This window comes from Nerophis lumbriciformis, linkage group LG02 (genome assembly GCF_033978685.3).
Source record: "Nerophis lumbriciformis linkage group LG02, RoL_Nlum_v2.1, whole genome shotgun sequence".
Classification (NCBI taxonomy): domain Eukaryota; kingdom Metazoa; phylum Chordata; class Actinopteri; order Syngnathiformes; family Syngnathidae; genus Nerophis; species Nerophis lumbriciformis.
The window spans coordinates 5,443,951-5,465,000 of NC_084549.2; the positions used below are offsets into that span (position 1 = coordinate 5,443,951).

At 51.6% G+C, this 21,050-nt stretch overlaps 1 protein-coding gene across 2 annotated transcripts in view; it reads left to right on the top strand.

Annotated features, from left to right (window-relative positions):
• The window catches only part of LOC133578677 (high-affinity choline transporter 1-like), a 32,072-nt gene extending 29,381 nt beyond the window's left edge, over positions 1-2,691 (top strand). Inside the window, exons 6-8 of one of the 2 annotated variants that reach the window (XM_061933168.1) lie at positions 1,227-1,380; positions 1,444-1,661; positions 1,722-2,691. In XM_061933168.1, coding sequence (XP_061789152.1) covers positions 1,227-1,380; positions 1,444-1,661; positions 1,722-2,273 — 924 coding nt within the window. In that variant the 3' untranslated portion in view covers positions 2,274-2,691. The remainder of the gene's footprint in view (positions 1-1,226; positions 1,381-1,443; positions 1,662-1,721) is intronic. The other variant, XM_061933244.2, reaches the window with a different exon arrangement.
• The last annotated feature ends 18,359 nt before the right edge of the window (positions 2,692-21,050 follow it).

A 21,050-nucleotide genomic window follows, 5' to 3' on the forward strand; every position in this document is an offset into this window, starting at 1 on the left:
ACCACTAGTAATAACTGGATAATAACGTAATGATAACTTGATGATATCATAAATATGAATAATGAATATCACTAGTAATAACTGGATAATAATTTGATGACATCATAAATATGAATACTGAATATCACTAGTAATAACTGGATAATAACTTAATGATAACTTGATGACATCATAAATATGAATACTAAATAGCACTAGTAATAACTGGATAATAACTTGATGACATCATAAATATGAATAATGAATATCACTAGTAATAACTGGATAATACCTTGATGACATCATAAATATGAATACTGAATATCACTAGTAAGAACTGGATAATAACCTGATGACATCATGAATATGAATTATGAATATCACTAGTAATAACCGGATAATAACGTAATGATAACTTGATGATATCATAAATATGAATAATGAATATCACCAGTAATAACTGGATAATAACTGGATTACATCATCAATATGAATAATGAATATCACTAGTAATAACTGGATGACATCATAAATATGAATACTGAATATCACTAGTAATAACTGGATAATAACTTGATGACATCATAAATATGAATACTGAATATCACTAGTAATAACTGGATAATAACTTAATGATAACTTGATGACATCATAAATATGAATAATGAATATCACTAGTAATAACTGGATAATAACTTGATGACATCATAAATATGAATACTGAATATCACTAGTAATAACTGGATGACATCATAAATATGAATAATGAATATCACTAGTAATAACTGGATGACATCATAAGTATGAATAATGAATATCACTAGTAATAACTGGATAATAACTTGATGATAACTTGATGACATCATAAATATGAATAATGAATATCACTAGTAATAACTGGATAAAAACTTGATTACATCATCAATATGAATAATGAATATCACTAGTAATAACTGGATGACATCATAAGTATGAATAATGAATATCACTAGTAATAACTGGATAATAACTTGATGACATCATAAATATGAATACTGAATATCACTAGTAATAACTGGATAATAACTTAATGATAACTTGATGACATCATAAATATGAATAATGAATATCACTAGTAATAACTGGATGACATCATAAGTATGAATAATGAATATCACTAGTAATAACTGGATAATAACTTGATGACATCATAAATATGAATAGTTAATATCACCAGTAATAATAACTTTTGTGCTTGTGCACTTGAGGGTTTGGGCAACTTGGGTCTGCAGAACTTCCACCAGAGGACGCTGTCGGCCGCCTCGTCCTCCACGGCCAAGATCACCTGCTTCGCGGCGGCCATCATCGTCCCCACGCTGGGGATCCCCCCCATCCTGTTGGGGGCAGCGGCGGCTTCCACAGGTGACTTCCCGTCGGGCGCACCTGTCCCGCAGCAACCTCCTGACCAGCACGTCTTCTCCGCAGACTGGAACTTGACGTCGTACGGTTCTCCGTCCCCGTTCGAGCGAGGACAGACGGGTCTGGTGCTGCCCATCGTCCTGCAGCACCTCACCCCGCCCTACATTTCCATCGTGGGCATCGGGGCCGTGGCCGCCGCCGTCATGTCGTCCACCGACTCCGCCTTGCTGTCGGCCGCCTCCATCTTCACCTCCAACATCTACAAGAACATCCTGAGGACGCAGGTGAGGCGGGGGAGGGAGCGGGGCGGGAAAAGGCCGGCCTGACGCGCTTGTGGCCCGCAGGCGTCCCAGCAGGAGGTCCAGTGGGTGATCCGGGTGTCGGTGGTGGTGGTGGGCCTGGCGGGGACGTCCCTCACCTTCCTGGACAACAGCGTCCTGATGATCTGGATGCTGCGCTCGGACCTCACCTACACGCTCATGCTGCCCCAGCTGGTGTGCGTGCTCTTCTTCGCCGTGTCCAACGGCTACGGCGCCGTCCTGGGCTGCGTGACGGGCATGCTGCTGAGGGTGCTCTGCGGCGAGCCACTGCTGGGCATCCCGCCCGTCATCCGCTTCCCGGGCTGCGCCCTGGAAAACGGAGTCTACGTTCAGCTCTGGCCCATCAGAACCATCTGCATGCTCTCGGCGGTGGCGGCCATCCTGTCCTTCTCCTCCCTGGCGTCCGTGCTCTTCCGCCGAGGCGTCATCCCCGAGAAGTGGGACGTGTTCCAGGTGAAAGGTCTGGAGTCGGCAGAGAGGGCGGACGGCGCCAAGTACGAGGTGAAGGACGAGGAGCTGAAAGAACAAAACGACAGCAATGAAGTTTGTGAGCCCATGTTGGAGTCGGCTTTCTGAGCAAAGCTAAGTTGAATGTTTGCTAGTTTAGTCGACTTTCATTTGTACCTTGATGTGCGCTGACGTGCGTACATATAATAATGTATCGGAATAACAGCTCTCTGTTTTAAGAGCTCGACATGTTCTCTGCAATTTTCTGCAGCAATGACACTCGTAGGATTTCTTGTGGACTGCCAGAAGCACGCCGGTGTTCCCCGTTTTCTTTTTAGCGTCCTGAGACCAAGAGAAAGAAGGGCTGACTTTTGGTTGTACTTTTCTTCTCGTACTCTCGTCAGTCTATGCAAAACACGTGTGGAAGATTAAACTTCATTAGCTGCCTGCTGTTGCGTGTCTTTCTAAATATTGTCGCATCGCACTGCCGTCCTGTGCACACACCACCCGCTGCCAGGAACTTTGCTCCCAGCGGACACCAGAACACGATAAGGCGGCTAAATCAGGACTCCACTGGCAAGCAGCCCATATTATTGTTGCTCATACTTCACAGTTTATTATTATGGGCCTGCTGAAATGCAAGCAGCCCATAAACTCTCGCAAATAATAAGCGACGAACCAACCAACAAACCCCTTTATATCTTGTACTGTCGCAAAGGTTTTGATAAGGGCGACAGCGGCACTAATCGCCCCCGGGTTGGGGAGGAGACCCTGCCCCAAGTAGAGGAGTTCAAGTACCTCGGAGTCTTGTTCATGAGTGACGGAAGAGTGGATCGTAAGATCGACAGGCGGATCGATGCGGCGTCTTCAGTAATGCGGACGCTGTATCGATCCGTTGTGGTGAAGAAGGAGCTGAGCCGGAAGGCAGAGCTCTCAATTTACCCTTCCATCTACGTTCCCATCCTCACCTATAGTCATGAGCTTTGGGTTATGACCGACAGGACAAGATCACGGGTACAAGCGGCCAAAATGAGTTTCCTCCGCCGGGTGGTGTGGTTCTCCCTTAGAGATAGACTCTCGCGAATAATAAGCGACGAACCAACCAACCAACCCCTATATATCTTATACCGTCGGAGAGGTCTCGATAAGGGCGACAGCGGCACTTTTAGTGGGGTACGTTTCCTGTTACCATGGCGACGCTGTTCCGAAAACTAATCGCCCCCGGGTTGGGGAGGAGACCCTGCCCCAAGTGGAGAAGTTCAAGTACCTCGGAGTCTTTTGTTCATGAGTGAGGGAGGAGTGGATCGTGAGATCGACAGGCGGATCGATGCGGCGTCTTCAGTAATGCGGACGCTGTATCGATCCGTTGTGGTGAAGAAGGAGCTGAGCCGGAAGGCAGAGCTCTCAATTTACCGTTCCATCTACGTTCCCATCCTCACCTATGGTCATGAGCTTTGGGTTATGACCGAAAGGACAAGATCACGGGTACAAGCGACCAAAATGAGTTTCCTCCGCCGGGTGGTGTGGCTCTCCCTTAGAGATAGACTCTCGCGAATAATAAGCGACGAACCAACCAACCAACCCCTATATATCTTATACCGTCGGAGAGGTCTCGAATAAGGGCGACAGCGGCACTTTTAGTGGGGTACGTTTCCTGTTACCATGGCGACGCTATTCCGAAAACTAATCGCCCCCGGGTTGGGGAGGAGACCCTGCCCCAAGTGGAGAAGTTCAAGTACCTCGGAGTCTTGTTCACGAGTGAGGGAGGAGTGGATCGTGAGATCGACAGGCGGATCGGTGCAACGTCTTCAGTAATGCGGACGCTGTATCGATCCGTTGTGGTGAAGAAGGAGCTGAGCCGGAAGGCAAAGCTCTCAATTTAGCGGTCGATCTACATTCCCATCCTCACCTATGGTCATGAGCTTTGGGTTATGACCGACAGGACAAGATCACGGGTACAAGCGACCAAAATGAGTTTCCTCCGCCGGGCGGTGTGGCTCTCCCTTAGAGATAGACTCTCGCGAATAATAAGCGACGAACCAACCAACGAACCCCTATATATCTTATACCGTCGGAGAGGTCTCGATAAGGGCGACAGCGACACTTTTAGTGGGGTACGTTTCCTGTTACCATGGCGACGCTATTCCGAAAACTAATCGGGGAGGAGACCCTGCCCCAAGTAGAGGAGTTCAAGTACCTCGGAGTCTTGTTCACGAGTGAGGGAAGAGTAGATGGTGAGATCGACAGGCGGATCGGTGCGGCGTCTTCAGTAATGCGGACGCTGTATCGATCCGTTGTGGTGAAGAAGGAGCTGAGCCGGAAGGCAAAGCTCTCAATTTAGTGGTCGATGTACATTCCCATCCTCACCTATGGTCATGAGCTTTGGGTTATGACCGAAAGGACAAGATCACGGGTACAAGCGACCGAAATGAGTTTCCTCCGCCGGGTGGTGTGGCTCTCCCTTAGAGATAGACTCTCGCGAATAATAAGCGACGAACCAACCAACGAACCCCTATATATCTTATACCGTCGGAGAGGTCTCGATAAGGGCGACAGCGACACTTTTAGTGGGGTACGTTCCCTGTTACCATGGCGACGCTATTCCGAAAACGAATCGCCCCCGGGTTGGGGAGGAGACCCTGCCCCAAGTGGAGAAGTTCAAGTACCTCGGAGTCTTGTTCACGAGTGAGGGAGGAGTGGATCGTGAGCTCGACAGGCGGATCGGTGCGGCGTCTTCAGTAATGCGGACACTGTATCGATCCGTTGTGGTGAAGAAGGAGCTGAGCCGGAAGGCAAAATATCTCAATTTAGCGGTCGATCTACATTCCCATCCTCACCTATGGTCATGAGCTTTGGGTTATGACCGAAAGGACAAGATCACGGGTACAAGCGACCAAAATGAGTTTCCTCCGCCGGGTGGTGTGGCTCTCCCTTAGAGATAGACTCTCGCGAATAATAAGCGACGAACCAACCAACGAACCCCTATATATCTTATACCGTCGGAGAGGTCTCGAATAAGGGCGACAGCGGCACTTTTAGTGGGGTACGTTTCCTGTTACCATGGCGACGCTATTCCGAAAACTAATCGTGGATGAGACCCTGCCCCAAGTAGAGGAGTTCAAGTACCTCGGAGTCTTGTTCACGAGTGAGGGAAGAGTGGATGGTGAGATCGACAGGTGGATTGGTGCGGCGTCTTCAGTAATGCGGACGCTGTATCGATCCGTTGTGGTGAAGAAGGAGCTGAGCCGGAAGGCAGAGCTCTCAATTTACCGTTCCATCTACGTTCCCATCCTCACCTATGGTCATGAGCTTTGGGTTATGACCGAAAGGACAAGATCACGGGTACAAGCGACCAAAATGAGTTTCCTCCGCCGATTAGTGTGGCTCTCCCTTAGAGATAGACTCTCGCGAATAATAAGCGACGAACCAACCAACGAACCCCTATATATCTTATACCGTCGGAGAGGTCTCGATAAGGGCGACAGTGGCACTTTTAGTGGGGTACGTTTCCTGTTACCATGGCGACGCTATTCCGAAAACTAATCGTGGAGGAGACCCTACCCCAAGTAGAGGAGTTCAAGTACCTCGGAGTCTTGTTCACGAGTGACGGAAGAGTGGATCGTGAGATCGACAGGCGGATCGGTGCGGCGTCTTCAGTAATGCGGACGCTGTATCGATCCGTTGTGGTGAAGAAGGAGCTGAGCCGGAAGGCAAAGCTCTCAATTTAGCGGTCGATCTACATTTCCATCCTCACCTATGGTCATGAGCTTTGGGTTATGACCGAAAGGACAAGATCACGGGTACAAGCGACCAAAATGAGTTTCCTCCGCCGGGTGGTGTGGCTCTCCCTTAGAGATAGACTCTCGCGAATAATAAGCGACGAACCAACCAACGAACCCCTATATATTTTATGCCGTCGGAGAGGTCTCGATAAGGGTGACAGCGGCACTTTTAGTGGGGTATGTTTCCTGTTACCATGGCGATGCTATTCCGAAAACTAATCGGGGAGGAGACCCTGCCCCAAGTAGAGGAGTTCAAGTACCTCGGAGTCTTGTTCATGAGTGACGGAAGAGTGGATCGTAAGTTCGACAGGCGGATCGGTGCGGCGTCTTCAGTAATGCGGACGCTGTATCGATCTGTTGTGGTGAAGAAGGAGCTGAGCCGGAAGGCAGAGCTCTCAATTTACCGTTCCATCTACGTTCCCATCCTCACCTATGGTCATGAGCTTTGGGTTATGACCGAAAGGACAAGATCACGGGTACAAGCGACCAAAATGAGTTTCCTCCGCCGGGTGGTGTGGCTCTCCCTTAGAGATAGACTCTCGCGAATAATAAGCGACGAACCAACCAACCAACCCCTATATATCTTATACCGTCGGAGAGGTCTCGATAAGGGCGACAGCGACACTTTTAGTGGGGTACGTTTCCTGTTACCATGGCGACGCTATTCCGAAAACTAATCGCCCCCGAGTTGGGGAGGAGACCCTGCCCCAAGTGGAGAAGTTCAAGTACCTCGGAGTCTTGTTCACGAGTGAGGGAGGAGTGGATCGTGAGATCGACAGGCGGATCGGTGCGGCGTCTTCAGTAATGCGGACGCTGTATCGATCCGTTGTGGTGAAGAAAGAGCTGAGCCGGAAGGCAAAGCTCTCAATTTACCGTTCCATCTACGTTCCCATCCTCACCTATGGTCATGAGCTTTGGGTTATGACCGAAAGGACAAGATCACGGGTACAAGCGGCCAAAATGAGTTTCCTTGGCCGGGTGGTGTGGCTCTCCCTTAGAGATAGACTCTCGCGAATAATAAGCGACGAACCAACCAACGAACCCCTATATATCTTATACCGTCGGAGAGGTCTCGATAAGGGCGACAGCGACACTTTTAGTGGGGTGCGTTTCCTGTTACCATGGCGACGCTATTCCGAAAACGAATCGCCCCCGGGTTGGGGAGGAGACCCTGCCCCAAGTAGAGGAGTTCAAGTACCTCGGAATCTTGGTTCACGAGTGACGGAAGAGTGGATGGTGAGATCGACAGGCGGATCGGTGCGGCGTCTTCAGTAATGCGGACGCTGTATCGATCCGTTGTGGTGAAGAAGGAGCTGAGCCGGAAGGCAAAGCTCTCAATTTACCGGTCGATGTACATTCCCATCCTCACCTATGGTCATGAGCTTTGGGTTATGACCAAAAGGACAAGATCACGGGTACAAGCGACCAAAATGAGTTTCCTCCGCCGGGTGGTGTGGCTCTCCCTTAGAGATAGACTCTCGCGAATAATAAGCGACGAACCAACCAACGAACCCCTATATATCTTATACCGTCGGAGAGGTCTCGATAAGGGCGACAGCGACACTTTTAGTGGGGTACGTTCCCTGTTACCATGGCGACGCTATTCCGAAAACGAATCGCCCCCGGGTTGGGGAGGAGACCCTTCCCCAAGTGGAGAAGTTCAAGTACCTCGGAGTCTTGTTCACGAGTGAGGGAGGAGTGGATCGTGAGATCGACAGGCGGATCGGTGCGGCGTCTTCAATAATGCGGACGCTGTATCGATCCGTTGTGGTGAAGAAGGAGCTGAGCCGGAAGGCAAAGCTCTCAATTTAGCGGTCGATGTACATTCCCATCCTCACCTATGGTCATGAGCTTTGGGTTATGACCGACAGGACAAGATCACGGGTACAAGCGGCCAAAATGAGTTTCCTTCGCCGGGTGGTGTGGCTCTCCCTTAGAGATAGACTCTCGCGAATAATAAGCGACGAACCAACCAACGAACCCCTATATATCTCATACCGTTGGAGAGGTCTCGATAAGGGCGACAGCGACACTTTTAGTGGGGTACGTTTCCTGTTACCATGGCGACGCTATTCCGAAAACTAATCGCCCCCGGGTTGGGGAGGAGACCCTTCCCCAAGTGGAGAAGTTCAAGTACCTCGGAGTCTTGTTCACGAGTGAGGGAGGAGTGGATCGTAATATCGACAGGCGGATCGATGCGGCGTCTTCAGTAATGCGGACGCTGTATCGATCCGTTGTGGTGAAGAAGGAGCTGAGCCGGAAGGCAGAGCTCTCAATTTACCGTTCCATCTACGTTCCCATCCTCACCTATGGTCATGAGCTTTGGGTTATGACCGAAAGGACAAGATCACGGGTACAAGCGGCCGAAATGAGTTTCCTCCGCCGGGTGGTGTGGCTCTCCCTTAGAGATAGACTCTCGCGAATAATAAGCGACGAACCAACCAACGAACCCCTATATATCTTATACCGTCGGAGAGGCCTCGATAAGGGCGACAGCGTCACTTTTAGTTGGGTACGTTTCCTGTTACCATGGCGACGCTATTCCGAAAACTAATCGGGGAGGAGACCCTGCCCCAAGTAGAGGAGTTCAAGTACCTCGGAGTCTTGTTCACGAGTGACGGAAGAGTGGATCGTGAGATCGACAGGCGGATCGGTGCGGCGTCTTCAGTAATGCGGACGCTGTATCGATCCGTTGTGGTGAAGAAGGAGCTGAGCCGGAAGGCAAAGCTCTCAATTTAGCGGTCGATCTACATTCCCATCCTCACCTATGGTCATGAGCTTTGGGTTATGACCGAAAGGACAAGATCACGGGTACAAGCGACCAAAATGAGTTTCCTCCGCCGGGTGGTGTGGCTCTCCCTTAGAGATAGACTCTCGCGAATAATAAGCGACGAACCAACCAACGAACCCCTATATATCTTATACCGTCGGAGAGGTCTCGAATAAGGGCGACAGCGGCACTTTTAGTGGGGTACGTTTCCTGTTACCATGGCGACGCTATTCCGAAAAGTAATCGCCCCCGGGGTTGGGGAGGAGACCCTGCCCCAAGTGGAGAAGTTCAAGTACCTCGGAGTCTTGTTCACGAGTGAGGGAAGAGTAGATCGTGAGATCGACCGGCGGATCGGTGCGGCGTCTTCAGTAATGCGGACGCTGTATCGATCCGTTGTGGTGAAGAAGGAGCTGAGCCGGAAGGCAAAGCTCTCAATTTAGCGGTCGATGTACATTCCCATCCTCAACTATGGTCATGAGCTTTGGGTTATGACCGAAAGGACAAGATCACGGGTACAAGCGACCAAAATGAGTTTCCTCCGCCGGGTGGTGTGGCTCTCCCTTAGAGATAGACTCTCGCGAATAATAAGCGACGAACCAACCAACGAACCCCTATATATCTTATACCGTCGGAGAGGTCTCGATAACGGCGACAGCGTCACTTTTAGTGGGGTACGTTTCCTGTTACCATGGCGACGCTATTCCGAAAACGAATCGCCCCCGGGTTGGGGAGGAGACCTTGCCCCAAGTGGAGAAGTTCAAGTACTTCGGAGTCTTGTTCACGAGTGAGGGAGGAGTGGATCGTGAGATCGACAGGCGGATCGATGCGGCGTCTTCAGTAATGCGGACGCTGTATCGATCCGTTGTGGTGAAGAAGGAGCTGAGCCGGAAGGCAAAGCTCTCAATTTAGCGGTCGATCTACATTCCCATCCTCACCTATGGTCACGAGCTTTGGGTTATGACCGAAAGGACAAGATCACGGGTACAAGCGACCAAAATGATTTTCCTCCGCCGGGTGGTGTGGCTCTCCCTTAGAGATAGACTCTCGCGAATAATAAGCGACGAACCAACCAACGAACCCCTATATATCTTATACCGTCGGAGAGGTCTCGATAAGGGCGACAGCGACACTTTTAGTGGGGTACGTTTCCTGTTACCATGGCGACGCTTTTCCGAAAACGAATCGCCCCCGGGTTGGGGAGGAGACCCTGCCCCAAGTGGAGAAGTTCAAGTACCTCGGAGTCTTGTTCACGAGTGAGGGAGGAGTGGATCGTGAGATCGACAGGCGGATCGGTGCGGCGTCTTCAGTAATGCGGACGCTGTATCGATCCGTTGTGGTGAAGAAGGAGCTGAGCCGGAAGGCAAAGCTCTCAATTTAGCGGTCGATCTACATTCCCATCCTCACCTATGGTCATGAGCTTTGGGTTATGACCGAAAGGACAAGATCACGGGAACAAGCGACCAAAATGAGTTTCCTCCGCCGGGTGGTGTGGCTCTCCCTTAGAGATAGACTCTCGCGAATAATAAGCGAAGAACCAACCAACGAACCCCTATATATCTTATACCGTCGGAGAGGTCTCGAATAAGGGCGACAGCGGCACTTTTAGTGGGGTACGTTTCCTGTTACCATGGCGACGCTATTCCGAAGACTAATCGCCCCCGGGTTGGGGAGGAGACCCTGCCCCAAGTGGAGAAGTTCAAGTACCTCGGAGTCTTGTTCACGAGTGAGGGAGGAGTGGATCGTGAGATCGACAGGCGGATCGGTGCGGCGTCTTCAGTAATGCGGACGCTGTATCGATCCGTTGTGGTGAAGAAGGAGCTGAGCCGGAAGGCAAAGCTCTCAATTTAGCGGTCGATCTACATTCCCATCCTCACCTATGGTCATGAGCTTTGGGTTATGACCGAAAGGACAAGATCACGGGTATAAGCGACCAAAATGAGTTTCCTCCGCCGGGTGGTGTGGCTCTCCCTTAGAGATAGACTCTCGCGAATAATAAGCGACGAACCAACCAACGAACCCCTATATATCTTATACCGTCGGAGAGGTCTCGATAAGGGCGACAGCGGCACTTTTAGTGGGGTACGTTCCCTGTTACCATGGCGACGCTATTCCGAAAACTAATCGCCCCCGGGTTGGGGAGGAGACCCTGCCCCAAGTGGAGAAGTTCAAGTACCTCGGAGTCTTGTTCACGAGTGAGGGAGGAGTGGATCGTAATATCGACAGGCGGATCGATGCGGCGTCTTCAGTAATGCGGACGCTGTATCGATCGGTTGTGGTGAAGAAGGAGCTGAGCCGGAAGGCAGAGCTCTCAATTTACCGTTCCATCTACGTTCCCATCCTCACCTATGGTCATGAGCTTTGGGTTATGACCGAAAGGACAAGATCACGGGTACAAGCGGCCGAAATGAGTTTCCTCCGCCGGGTGGTGTGGCTCTCCCTTAGAGATAGACTCTCGCGAATAATAAGCGACGAACCAACCAACGAACCCCTATATATCTTATACCGTCGGAGAGGTCTCGATAAGGGCGACAGCGGCACTTTTAGTGGGGTACGTTTCCTGTGCACACACACTGTTCCGAAAACTAATCGCCCTCGGGTTGGGGATGAGACCCTGCCCCAAGTAGAGGAGTTCAAGTACCTCGGAGTCTTGTTCATGAGTGACGGAAGAGTGGATCGTGAGATCGACAGGCGGATCGGTGCGGCGTCTTCAGTAATGCAGACGCTGTATCAATCCGTTGTGGTGAAGAAGGAGCTGAGCCGGAAGGCAAAGCTCTCAATTTAGCGGTCGATCTACATTCCCATCCTCACCTATGGTCATGAGCTTTGGGTTATGACCGAAAGGACAAGATCACGGGTACAAGCGGCCAAAATGAGTTTCCTCCGCCGGGTGGTGTGGCTCTCCCTTAGAGATAGACTCTCGCGAATAATAAGCGACGAACCAACCAACGAACCCCTATATATCTTATACCGTCGGAGAGGTCTCGAATAAGGGCGACAGCGGCACTTTTAGTGGGGTACGTTTCCTGTTACCATGGCGACGCTATTCCGAAAACGAATCGCCCCCGGGTTGGGGAGGAGACCCTGCCCCAAGTGGAGAAGTTCAAGTACCTCGGAGTCTTGTTCACGAGTGAGGGAGGAGTGGATCGTGAGATCGACAGGCGGATCGATGCGGCGTCTTCAGTAATGCGGACGCTGTATCGATCCGTTGTGGTGAAGAAGGAGCTGAGCCGGAAGGCAAAGCTCTCAATTTAGCGGTCGATGTACATTCCCATCCTCACCTATGGTCATGAGCTTTGGGTTATGACCGAAAGGACAAGATCACGGGTACAAGCGACCAAAATGAGTTTCCTCCGCCGGGTGGTGTGGCTCTCCCTTAGAGATAGACTCTCGCGAATAATAAGCGACGAACCAACCAACGAACCCCTATATATCTTATACCGTCGGAGAGGTCTCGATAAGGGCGACAGCGGCACTTTTAGTGGGGTACGTTTCCTGTTACCATGGCGACGCTATTCCGAAAACGAATCGCCCCCGGGTTGGGGAGGAGACCCTGCCCCAAGTGGAGAAGTTCAAGTACCTCGGAGTCTTGTTCACGAGTGAGGGAGGAGTGGATCGTGAGATCGACAGGCGGATCGGTGCGGCGTCTTCAGTAATGCGGACGCTGTATCGATCCGTTGTGGTGAAGAAGGAGCTGAGCCGGAAGGCAAAGCTCTCAATTTACCGTTCCATCTACGTTCCCATCCTCACCTATGGTCATGAGCTTTGGGTTGTGACCGAAAGGACAAGATCACGGGTACAAGCGACCAAAATGAGTTTCCTCTGCCGGGTGGTGTGGCTCTCCCTTAGAGATAGACTCTCGCGAATAATAAGCGACGAACCAACCAACGAACCCCTATATATCTTATACCGTCGGAGAGGTCTCGATAAGGGCGACAGCGACACTTTTAGTGGGGTACGTTTCCTGTTACCATGGCGACGCTTTTCCGAAAACGAATCGCCCCCGGGTTGGGGAGGAGACCCTGCCCCAAGTGGAGAAGTTCAAGTACCTCGGAGTCTTGTTCACGAGTGAGGGAGGAGTGGATCGTGAGATCGACAGGCGGATCGGTGCGGCGTCTTCAGTAATGCGGACGCTGTATCGATCCGTTGTGGTGAAGAAGGAGCTGAGCCGGAAGGCAAAGCTCTCAATTTAGCGGTCGATCTACATTCCCATCCTCACCTATGGTCATGAGCTTTGGGTTATGACCGACAGGACAAGATCACGGGTACAAGCGGCCAAAATGAGCTTCCTCCGCCGGGTGGTGTGGCTCTCCCTTAGAGATAGACTCTCGCGAATAATAAGCAACGAACCAACCAACGAACCCCTATATATTTTATACCGTCGGAGAGGTCTTGATAAGGGCGATAGCGACACTTTTAGTGGGGTACGTTTCCTGTTACAATGGCGACGCTATTCCGAAAACGAATCGCCCCCAGGTTGGGGAGGAGACCTTGCCCCAAGTGGAGAAGTTCAAGTACCTCGGAGTCTTGTTCACGAGTGAGGGAGGAGTGGATCGTGAGATCGACAGGCGGATCGGTGCGGCGTCTTCAGTAATGCGGACGCTGTATCGATCCGTTGTGGTGAAGAAGGAGCTGAGCCGGAAGGCAAAGCTCTCAATTTACCGTTCCATCTACGTTCCCATCCTCACCTATGGTCATGAGCTTTGGGTTATGACCGACAGGACAAGATCACGGGTACAAGCGGCCAAAATGAGTTTCCTCCGCCGGGTGGTGTGGCTCTCCCTTAGAGATAGACTCTCGCGAATAATAAGCGACGAACCAACCAACGAACCCCTATATATCTTATACCGTCGGAGAGGTCTCGATAAGGGCGACAGCGACACTTTTAGTGGGGTGCGTTCCCTGTTACCATGGCGACGCTATTCCGAAAACGAATCGCCCCCGGGTTGGGGAGGAGACCCTGCCCCAAGTGGAGAAGTTCAAGTACCTCGGAGTCTTGTTCACGAGTGAGGGAGGAGTGGATCGTGAGATCGACAGGCGGATCGGTGCGGCGTCTTCAGTAATGCGGACGCTGTATCGATCCGTTGTGGTGAAGAAGGAGCTGAGCCGGAAGGCAAAGCTCTCAATTTAGCGGTCGATCTACATTCCCATCCTCACCTATGGTCACGAGCTTTGGGTTATGACCGAAAGGACAAGATCACGGGTACAAGCGACCAAAATGAGTTTCCTCCGCCGGGTGGTGTGGCTCTCCCTTAGAGATAGACTCTCGCGAATAATAAGCGACGAACCCCTTTATATCTTATACCGTCGGAGAGGTCTCGATAAGGGCGACAGCGACACTTTTAGTGGGGTGCGTTTCCTGTTACCATGGCGACACTATTCCGAAGACTAATCGCCCCCGGGTTGGGGAGGAGACCCTGCCCCAAGTGGAGAAGTTCAAGTACCTCGGAGTCTTGTTCACGAGTGAGGGAGGAGTGGATCGTGAGCTCGACAGGCGGATCGGTGCGGCGTCTTCAGTAATGCGGACGCTGTATCGATCCGTTGTGGTGAAGAAGGAGCTGAGCCGGAAGGCAAAGCTCTCAATTTAGCGGTCGATCTACATTCCCATCCTCACCTATGGTCATGAGCTTTGGGTTATGATCGAAAGGACAAGATCACGGGTACAAGCGACCAAAATGAGTTTCCTCCGCCGGGTGGTGTGGCTCTCCCTTAGAGATAGACTCTCGCGAATAATAAGCGACGAACCAACCAACGAACCCCTATATATCTTATACCGTCGGAGAGGTCTCGATAAGGGCGACAGCGTCACTTTTAGTGGGGTACGCTTCCTGTTACCATGGCGACGCTATTCCGAAAACTAATCTCCCCCGGATTGGGGAGGAGACCCTGCCCCAAGTGGAGAAGTTCAAGTACCTCGGAGTCTTGTTCATGAGTGAGGGAGGAGTGGATCGTGAGCTCGACAGGCGGATCGGTGCGGCGTCTTCAGTAATGCGGACGCTGTATCGATCCGTTGTGGTGAAGAAGGAGCTGAGCCGGAAGGCAAAGATCTCAATTTAGCGGTCGATCTACATTTCCATCCTCACCTATGGTCATGAGCTTTGGGTTATGATCGAAAGGACAAGATCATGGGAACAAGCGACCAAAATGAGTTTCCTCCGCCGGGTGGTGTGGCTCTCCCTTAGAGATAGACTCTCGCGAATAATAAGCGACGAACCAACCAACGAACCCCTATATATCTTATACCGTCGGAGAGGTCTCGATAAGGGCGACAGCGTCACTTTTAGTGGGGTACGCTTCCTGTTACCATGGCGACGCTATTCCGAAAACTAATCTCCCCCGGATTGGGGAGGAGACCCTGCCCCAAGTGGAGAAGTTCAAGTACCTCGGAGTCTTGTTCACGAGTGAGGGAGGAGTGGATCGTGAGCTCGACAGGCGGATCGGTGCGGCGTCTTCAGTAATGCGGACGCTGTATCGATCCGTTGTGGTGAAGAAGGAGCTGAGCCGGAAGGCAAAGCTCTCAATTTAGGGATCGATCTACATTCCCATCCTCACCTATGATCATGAGCTTTGGGTTATGACCAAAAGGACAAGATCACGGGTACAAGCGACCAAAATGAGTTTCCTCCGCCGGGTGGTGTGGCTCTCCCTTAGAGATAGACTCTCGCGAATAATAAGCGACGAACCAACCAACGAACCCCTACATATCTTCTACCGTCGGAGAGGTCTAGATAAGGGCGACAGCGGCACTTTTAGTGGGGTACGTTTCCTGTTACCATGGCGACGCTATTCCGAAAACGAATCGCCCCCGGGTTGGGGAGGAGACCCTGCCCCAAGTGGAGAACTTCAAGTACCTCGGAGTCTTGTTCACGAGTGAGGTAGGAGTGGATCGTGAGCTCGACAGGCGGATCGGTGCGGCGTCTTCAGTAATGCGGACGCTGTATCGATCCGTTGTGGTGAAGAAGGAGCTGAGCCGGAAGGCAAAGCTCTCAATTTAGCGGTCGATGTACATTCCCATCCTCACCTACGGTCATGAGCTTTGGGTTATGACCAAAAGGACAAGATCACTGGTACAAGCGACCAAAATGAGTTTCCTCCGCCGGGTGGTGTGGCTCCACCTTAGAGATAGACTCTCGCGAATAATAAGCGATGAACCAACCAACGAACCCCTATATATCTTATACCGTCGGAGAGGTCTCGATAAGGGCGACAGCGACACTTTTAGTGGGGTACGTTTCCTGTTACCATGGCGACGCTATTCCGAAAACTAATCGCCCCCGGGTTGGGGAGGAGACCCTGCCCCAAGTGGAGAAGTTCAAGTACCTCGGAGTCTTGTTCACGAGTGAGGGAGGAGTGGATCGTGAGATCGACAGGCGCATCGGTGCGGCGTCTTCAGTAATGCGGACGCCGTATCGATCCGTTGTGGTGAAGAAGGAGCTGAGCCGGAAGGCAAAGCTCTCAATTTAGCGGTCGATCTACATTCCCATCCTCACCTATGGTCATGAGCTTTGGGTTATGACCGAAAGGACAAGATCACGGGTACAAGCGACCAAAATGAGTTTCCTCCGCCGGGTGGTGTGGCTCTCCCTTAGAGATAGACTCTCGCGAATAATAAGCGACGAACCAACCAACCAACCCCTATATATCTTCTACCGTCGGAGAGGTCTCGATAAGGGCGACAGCGGCACTTTTAGTGGGGTACGTTTCCTGTTACCATGGCGACGCTATTCCGAAAACTAATCGCCCCCGGGTTGGGGAGGAGACCCTGCCCCAAGTGGAGAACTTCAAGTACCTCAGAGTCTTGTTCACGAGTGAGGGAGGAGTGGATCGTGAGCTCGACAGGCGGATCGGTGCGGCGTCTTCAGTAATGCAGACGCTGTATCAATCCGTTGTGGTGAAGAAGGAGCTGAGCCGGAAGGCAAAGCTCTCAATTTAGCGGTCGATCTACATTCCCATCCTCACCTATGGTCATGAGCTTTGGGTTATGACCGAAAGGACAAGATCACGGGTACAAGCGACCAAAATGAGTTTCCTCCGCCGGGTGGTGTGGCTCTCCCTTAGAGATAGACTCTCGCGAATAATAAGCGACAAACCAACCAACGAACCCCTATATATCTTATACCGTCGGAGAGGTCTCGATAAGGGCGACAGCGGCACTTTTAGTGGGGTACGTTTCCTGTTACCATGGCGACGCTGTTCCGAAAACTAATCTCCCCCGGGTTAGGGAGGAGACCCTGCTCCAAGTAGAGGAGTTCAAGTACCTCGGAGTCTTGTTCACGAGTGACGGAAGAGTGGATCGTGAGATCGACAGGCGGATCGGTGCGGCGTCTTCAGTAATGCGGACGCTGTATCGATCCGTTGTGGTGAAGAAGGAGCTGAGCCGGAAGGCAAAGCTCTCAATTTAGGGATCGATCTACATTCCCATCCTCACCTATGGTCATGAGCTTTGGGTTATGACCGAAAGGACAAGATCACGGGTACAAGCGACCAAAATGAGTTTCCTCCGCCGGGTGGTGTGGCTCTCCCTAAGAGATAGACTCTCGCGAATAATAAGCGACGAACCAACCAACGAACCCCTATATATCTTATACCGTCGGAAAGGTCTCGATAAGGGCGACAGCGACACTTTTAGTGGGGTACGTTTCCTGTTACCATGGCGACGCTATTCCGAAAACTAATCGCCCCCGGGTTGGGGAGGAGACCCTGCCCCAAGTGGAGAAGTTCAAGTACCTCGGAGTCTTGTTCACGAGTGAGGGAGGAGTGGATCGTGAGATTGACAGGCGGATCGGTGCAACGTCTTCAGTAATGCGGACGCTGTATCGATCCGTTGTGGTGAAGAAGGAGCTGAGCCGGAAGGCAAAGCTCTCAATTTAGCGGTCGATCTACATTCCCATCCTCACCTATGGTCATGAGCTTTGGGTTATGACCGACAGGACAAGATCACGGGTACAAGCGGCCAAAATGAGTTTCCTCCGCCGGGTGGTGTGGCTCTCCCTTAGAGATAGACTCTCGCGAATAATAAGCGACGAACCAACCAACGAACCCCTATATATCTTATACCGTCGGAGAGGTCTCGATAAGGGCGACAGCGGCACTTTTAGTGGGGTGCGTTTCCTGTTACCATGGCGACGCTATTCCGAAAACTAATCGCCCCCGGGTTGGGGAGGAGACCCTGCCCCAAGTGGAGAAGTTCAAGTACCTCGGAGTCTTGTTCACGAGTGAGGGAGGAGTGGATCGTGAGCTCGACAGGCGGATCGGTGCGGCGTCTTCAGTAATGCGGACGCTGTATCGATCCGTTGTGGTGAAGAAGGAGCTGTGCCGGAAGGCAAAGCTCTCAATTTAGCGGTCGATCTACATTCCCATCCTCACCTATGGTCATGAGCTTTGGGTTATGACCGAAAGGACAAGATCACGGGTACAAGCGACCAAAATGAGTTTCCTCTGCCGGGTGGTGTGGCTCTCCCTTAGAGATAGACTCTCGCGAATAATAAGCGACAAACCAACCAACGAACCCCTATATATCTTATACCGTCGGAGAGGTCTCGATAAGGGCGACAGCGACACTTTTAGTGGGGTACGTTTCCTGTTACCATGGCGACGCTATTCCGAAAACGAATCGCCCCCGGGTTGGGGAGGAGACCCTGCCCCAAGTAGAGGAGTTCAAGTACCTCGGAGTCTTGTTCACGAGTGAGGGAAGAGTGGATCGAAAGATCGACAGGCGGATCGGTGCGGCGTCTTCAGTAATGCGGACGCTGTATCGATCCGTTGTGGTGAAGAAGGAGCTGAGCCAGAAGGCAAAGCTCTCAATTTACCGTTCCATCTACGTTCCCATCCTCACCTATGGTCATGAGCTTTGGGTTATGACCGAAAGGACAAGATCACGGGTACAAGCGGCCAAAATGAGTTTCCTCCGCCGGGTGGTGTGGCTCTCCCTTAGAGATAGACTCTCGCGAATAATAAGCGACGAACCAACCAACGAACCCCTATATATCTTATACCGTCGGAGAGGTCTCGATAAGGGCGACAGCGACACTTTTAGTGGGGTACGTTTCCTGTTACCATGGCGACGCTATTCCGAAAACTAATCGCCCCCGGGTTGGGGAGGAGACCCTGCCCCAAGTGGAGAAGTTCAAGTACCTCGGAGTCTTGTTCATGAGTGACGGAAGAGTAGATCGTAAGATCGACAGGCGGATCGATGCGGCGTATTCGGTAATGCGGACGCTGTATCGATCCGTTGTGGTGAAGAAGGAGCTGAGCCGGAAGGCAAAGCTCTCAATTTAGCGGTCGATCTACATTCCCATCCTCACCTATGGTCATGAGCTTTGGGTTATGACCGAAAGGACAAGATCACGGGTACAAGCGGCCAAAATGAGTTTCCTCCGCCGGGTGGTGTGGCTCTCCCTTAGAGATAGACTCTCGCGAATAATAAGCGACGAACCAACCAACGAACTCCTATATATCTTATACCGTCGGAGAGGTCTCGATAAGGGCGACAGCGACACTTTTAGTGGGGTGCGTTTCCTGTTACCATGGCGACGCTATTCCGAAAACTAATCGGGGAGGAGACCCTGCCCCAAGTAGAGGAGTTCAAGTACCTCGGAGTCTTGTTCACGAGTGAGGGAAGAGTGGATGGTGAGATCGACAGGCGGATCGGTGCGGCGTCTTCAGTAATGCGGACGCTGTATCGATCCGTTGTGGTGAAGAAGGAGCTGAGCCGGAGGGCAAAACTCTCAATTTAGCGGTCGATCTACATTCCCATCCTCACTTATGGTCATGAGCTTTGGGTTATGACCGAAAGGACAAGATCACGGGTACAAGCGACCAAAATGAGTTTCCTCCGCCGGGTGGTGTGGCTCTCCCTTAGAGATAGACTCTCGCGAATAATAAGCGACGAACCAACCAACGAACCCCTATATATCTTATACCGTCGGAGAGGTCTTTGATAAGGGCGACAGCGACACTTTTAGTGGGGTACGTTTCCTGTTACCATGGCGACGCTATTCCGAAAACTAATCGCCCCCGAGTTGGGGAGGAGACCCTGCCCCAAGTGGAGAAGTTCAAGTACCTCGGAGTCTTTTGTTCATGAGTGAGGGAGGAGTGGATCGTGAGCTCGACAGGCGGATCGGTGCGGCGTCTTCAGTAATGCGGACGCTGTATCGATCCGTTGTGGTGAAGAAGGAGCTGAGCCGGAAGGCAGAGCTCTCAATTTACCGTTCCATCTACGTTCCCATCCTCACCTATAGTCATGAGCTTTGGGTTATGACCGACAGGACAAGATCACGGGTACAAGCGGCCAAAATGAGTTTCCTCCGCCGGGTGGTGTGGCTCTCCCTTAGAGATAGACTCTCGCGAATAATAAGCGACGAACCAACCAACGAACCCCTATATATCTTATACCGTCGGAGAGGTCTCGATAAGGGCGACAGCGACACTTTTAGTGGGGTACGTTTCCTGTTACCATGGCGACGCTATTCCGAAAACGAATCGCCCCCGGGTTGGGGAGGAGACCCTGCCCCAAGTGGAGAAGTTCAAGTACCTCGGAGTCTTGTTCACGAGTGAGGGAGGAGTGGATCGTGAGATCGACAGGCGGATCGGTGCGGCGTCTTCAGTAATGCGGACGCTGTATCGATCCGTTGTGGTCAAGAAGGAGCTGAGCTGGAAGGCAAAGCTCTCAATTTAGCGGTCGATCTACATTCCCATCCTCACCTATGGTCATGAGCTTTGGGTTATGACCGAAAGGACAAGATCACGGGTACAAGCGACCAAAATGAGTTTCCTCCGCCGGGTGGTGTGGCTCTCCCTTAGAGATAGACTCTCGCGAATAATAAGCGACGAACCAACCAACGAACCCCTATGTATCTTATACCGTCGGAGAGGTCTCGATAAGGGCGACAGCGACACTTTTAGTGGGGTACGTTTCCTGTTACCATGGCGACGCTATTCCGAAAACGAATCGCCCCCGGGTTGGGGAGGAGACCCTGCCCCAAGTGGAGAAGTTCAAGTACCTCGGAGTCTTGTTCACGAGTGAGGGAGGAGTGGATCGTGAGCTCGACAGGCGGATCGGTGCGGCGTCTTCAGTAATGCGGACGCTGTATCGATCTGTTGTGGTGAAGAAGGAGCTGAGCCGGAAGGCAAAGCTCTCAATTTAGCGGTCAATCTACATTCCCATCCTCACCTATGGTCATGAGCTTTGGGTTATGACCGAAAGGACAAGATCACGGGTACAAGCGGCCAAAATGAGTTTCCTCCGCCGGGTGGTGTGGCTCTCCCTTAGAGATAGACTCTCGCGAATAATAAGCAACGAACCAACCAACGAACCCCTATATATCTTATGCCGTCGGAGAGGTCTCGATAAGGGCG